This window comes from Trypanosoma equiperdum, assembly GCF_001457755.1.
Source record: "Trypanosoma equiperdum strain OVI genome assembly, contig: ctg_1341, whole genome shotgun sequence".
Taxonomy (NCBI): Eukaryota; Euglenozoa; class Kinetoplastea; order Trypanosomatida; family Trypanosomatidae; genus Trypanosoma; species Trypanosoma equiperdum.
In genome coordinates this window covers 2,137-4,397 of record NW_027123329.1, presented here as the reverse complement: position 1 = coordinate 4,397, position 2,261 = coordinate 2,137, and the positions used below count along the sequence as shown (strand labels likewise).

At 46.9% G+C, this 2,261-nt stretch overlaps 1 pseudogene across 1 annotated transcript in view; it reads right to left on the bottom strand.

Moving 5' to 3' along the window:
* The window catches only part of TEOVI_000760900:pseudogene, a 340-nt pseudogene extending 190 nt beyond the window's left edge, over window positions 1-150 (bottom strand). Inside the window, 2 exon segments of the mRNA in view lie at window positions 1-2; window positions 7-150. The exon segment at window positions 1-2 is cut by the window's left edge and continues 190 nt beyond it. Of these exon segments, the coding sequence occupies window positions 1-2; window positions 7-150 (146 nt within the window).
* Between the last annotated feature and the right edge of the window lie 2,111 nt (window positions 151-2,261).

The following is a 2,261-nucleotide window of genomic DNA, read 5'->3' as shown; positions in this document are numbered from 1 at the left end:
GGGGGGGGGGGGGGGGGGGGGGGCGTTTTGATATTTGGGGAGGGTTTGGGAAGACTTAAAAAAAAAAGAACAAGTTACCCCTGGTGATTTATGATATCCGATGGAAATGGGTTGGGTGCATCTTTCCTCGCCCCCCCCTCCTCCCCGCATGTGCTTCTCTTCTGTTTTGTAAGTATGTGAGGAATAAGGAAAATTGAGAGGATGTTCATTTTGGACACCTCGTGGGGTGCCACACTGCGGTGTGGAATGTAGTTGTGTTGGGAAAATTTTTAAGTATCCGTTGTGATCCGAGTAAATTTGCAAGCGTGAAGTTGTTCGGTGGGGTTCCCACAGCCAAGGTGAATTTCGCTGTGATGCAAATAGGGTATTCCCCTATGTAGTTTAAGATTTCAGTCAGCGTGTGTGTGTGTGGGGGTGTGGGTGTGGGAAGGCGCTTATCGGAGCAAATGTGGTTCATGTGGGGAGGTAGTCATGATATTGAGGGGGTTATGTGGAAATATTATGATATCGTATCAATGTTTGTAGCACAGGCCAAGCTTACGGAGGAGGAAATACACCTTTGCGAACGGCTCACTGAAAAATAAAACCAAAAAACACATGGCGAGAGCCATTATACTGGGAACACTGTCGCACCCAATAATTTTCTTTTTTTGTGGCGGAGAGGGGATGCTACTTCCTACGGATGTGTGTCATAATAAAGGTGTAGAACAAAAGTTCACGGTGGTACAAAAATGTGTTTGAAGATATGAAGCGGTGTGTAGAGAGGCTAGTTAAGGTTGGGTTGGAGGGAGTGTACCCAAACGGCATCAGTGAAAGTGGACGAGTTTAGACGCTAGGAGAACCCTTAAAAGCACTTCGTTGACGCCAGGATGGAGAACTTCAACTGACGGTACGACCAGTATATGGGTGGTGGCGTTTCCGTACAATGTGACATAGAATAAGTATTTGGACAGGCGTTTACTTTCTCCACGGGGACTTATATCCCTTAACTATAACTTCCTCCAAATGGTCTGACAACGCCACACTCAAAACAAACTTCACTTCCATTATTGTCCGTACGGGGCGAGATGATTGGGGGAAAGGAGGACCACCGCAGCTTACGGGTGGAAAGCATGTGTTATAATACTCCACAAACCGGCAACCCCGTAATCCCCACTCAAGAAAAAAAGGGAGGAAAAAAAAAAACAGCGCCACCTCACAACCGCCACCACAACGTACAACCTTTCCTTCGCGGTTCCCACCTCACACAACCCCCGCTTCAACATACGAAGTTGCGTTCGCAAATGGTGGCTGAGATATGTTTTCCCATTAGCTCCTCGAGGAAGATATTTTCATAGAGTTGTGTGGCGAGGGAATGGGCACAAAAATATGCGCGATTTAGCCACCTGCCGTTGCGTTGGCGCGGTAAGGAGGCATTCATTTTAATGAGGTGGGTCGAAGTTGGTGAAGAATCCACCGCCCTCATCAGTTATGCCTCCGCTGTTCACTACGCCTGAAAGGGGGCTGAAACTTTTGTTACCCCAACTAGTGAATCTGAAGAAGTGGTTCTTCGCCATCGCGTCTCCCTCACTTCTTCGCTTGGTCACAAAACGTAAGTAAGTCAAAAAGGCTACTCAGTGTTGCGCGAGTCTGAAATTGTCAAGTTTCAGAATCCAACAGATGTTTCAAATCCCTAGGAGGTTGCTTTCAAAGCTTACATATCCATCAAAAACGCCAGGGGCGACATTTGCGCGCACACACAAACACCAACACGGGCACACCCCTTTCAGTATATTTGCCTGCCGCTTGTATGTGTGTTTGACCTCCAAGTAACTCTCGAGAATGGTCCCTCCACTTCCACACCTATAAGGTTATCCACGGATAAGATGTAACCTCGTCCCAATCTTATTTTCAGCACCTTAAAGTCACAGGGTTCAACAGCTTTTTTTTCCATAAAAAATAACAACCACTACATATACGCATGTACACCACCCTGTGCGTACAAACGGCCGCTACCGAAAGAAGCGTAAAAATGCAACAAACCTCCTCTAGAACAGGGATTCTGGCGGCAAATGCCACTACGGAGGGCGTGCCAATGGAAACAGGAAGGGTGTAATACTAAAAACAACGGCGTAGTATGCTTTTTAAAGTATGGGAGAGCGCTGAACACCATAGGATTACAGAAGCACCCAACACAACGTGGGTGTAGCTTCGTCAAAGCACTTGCATAATTTTACAGGTATACATGTGAGTGTCCGGGCGCGTTAATTTAGGGGTGAAAA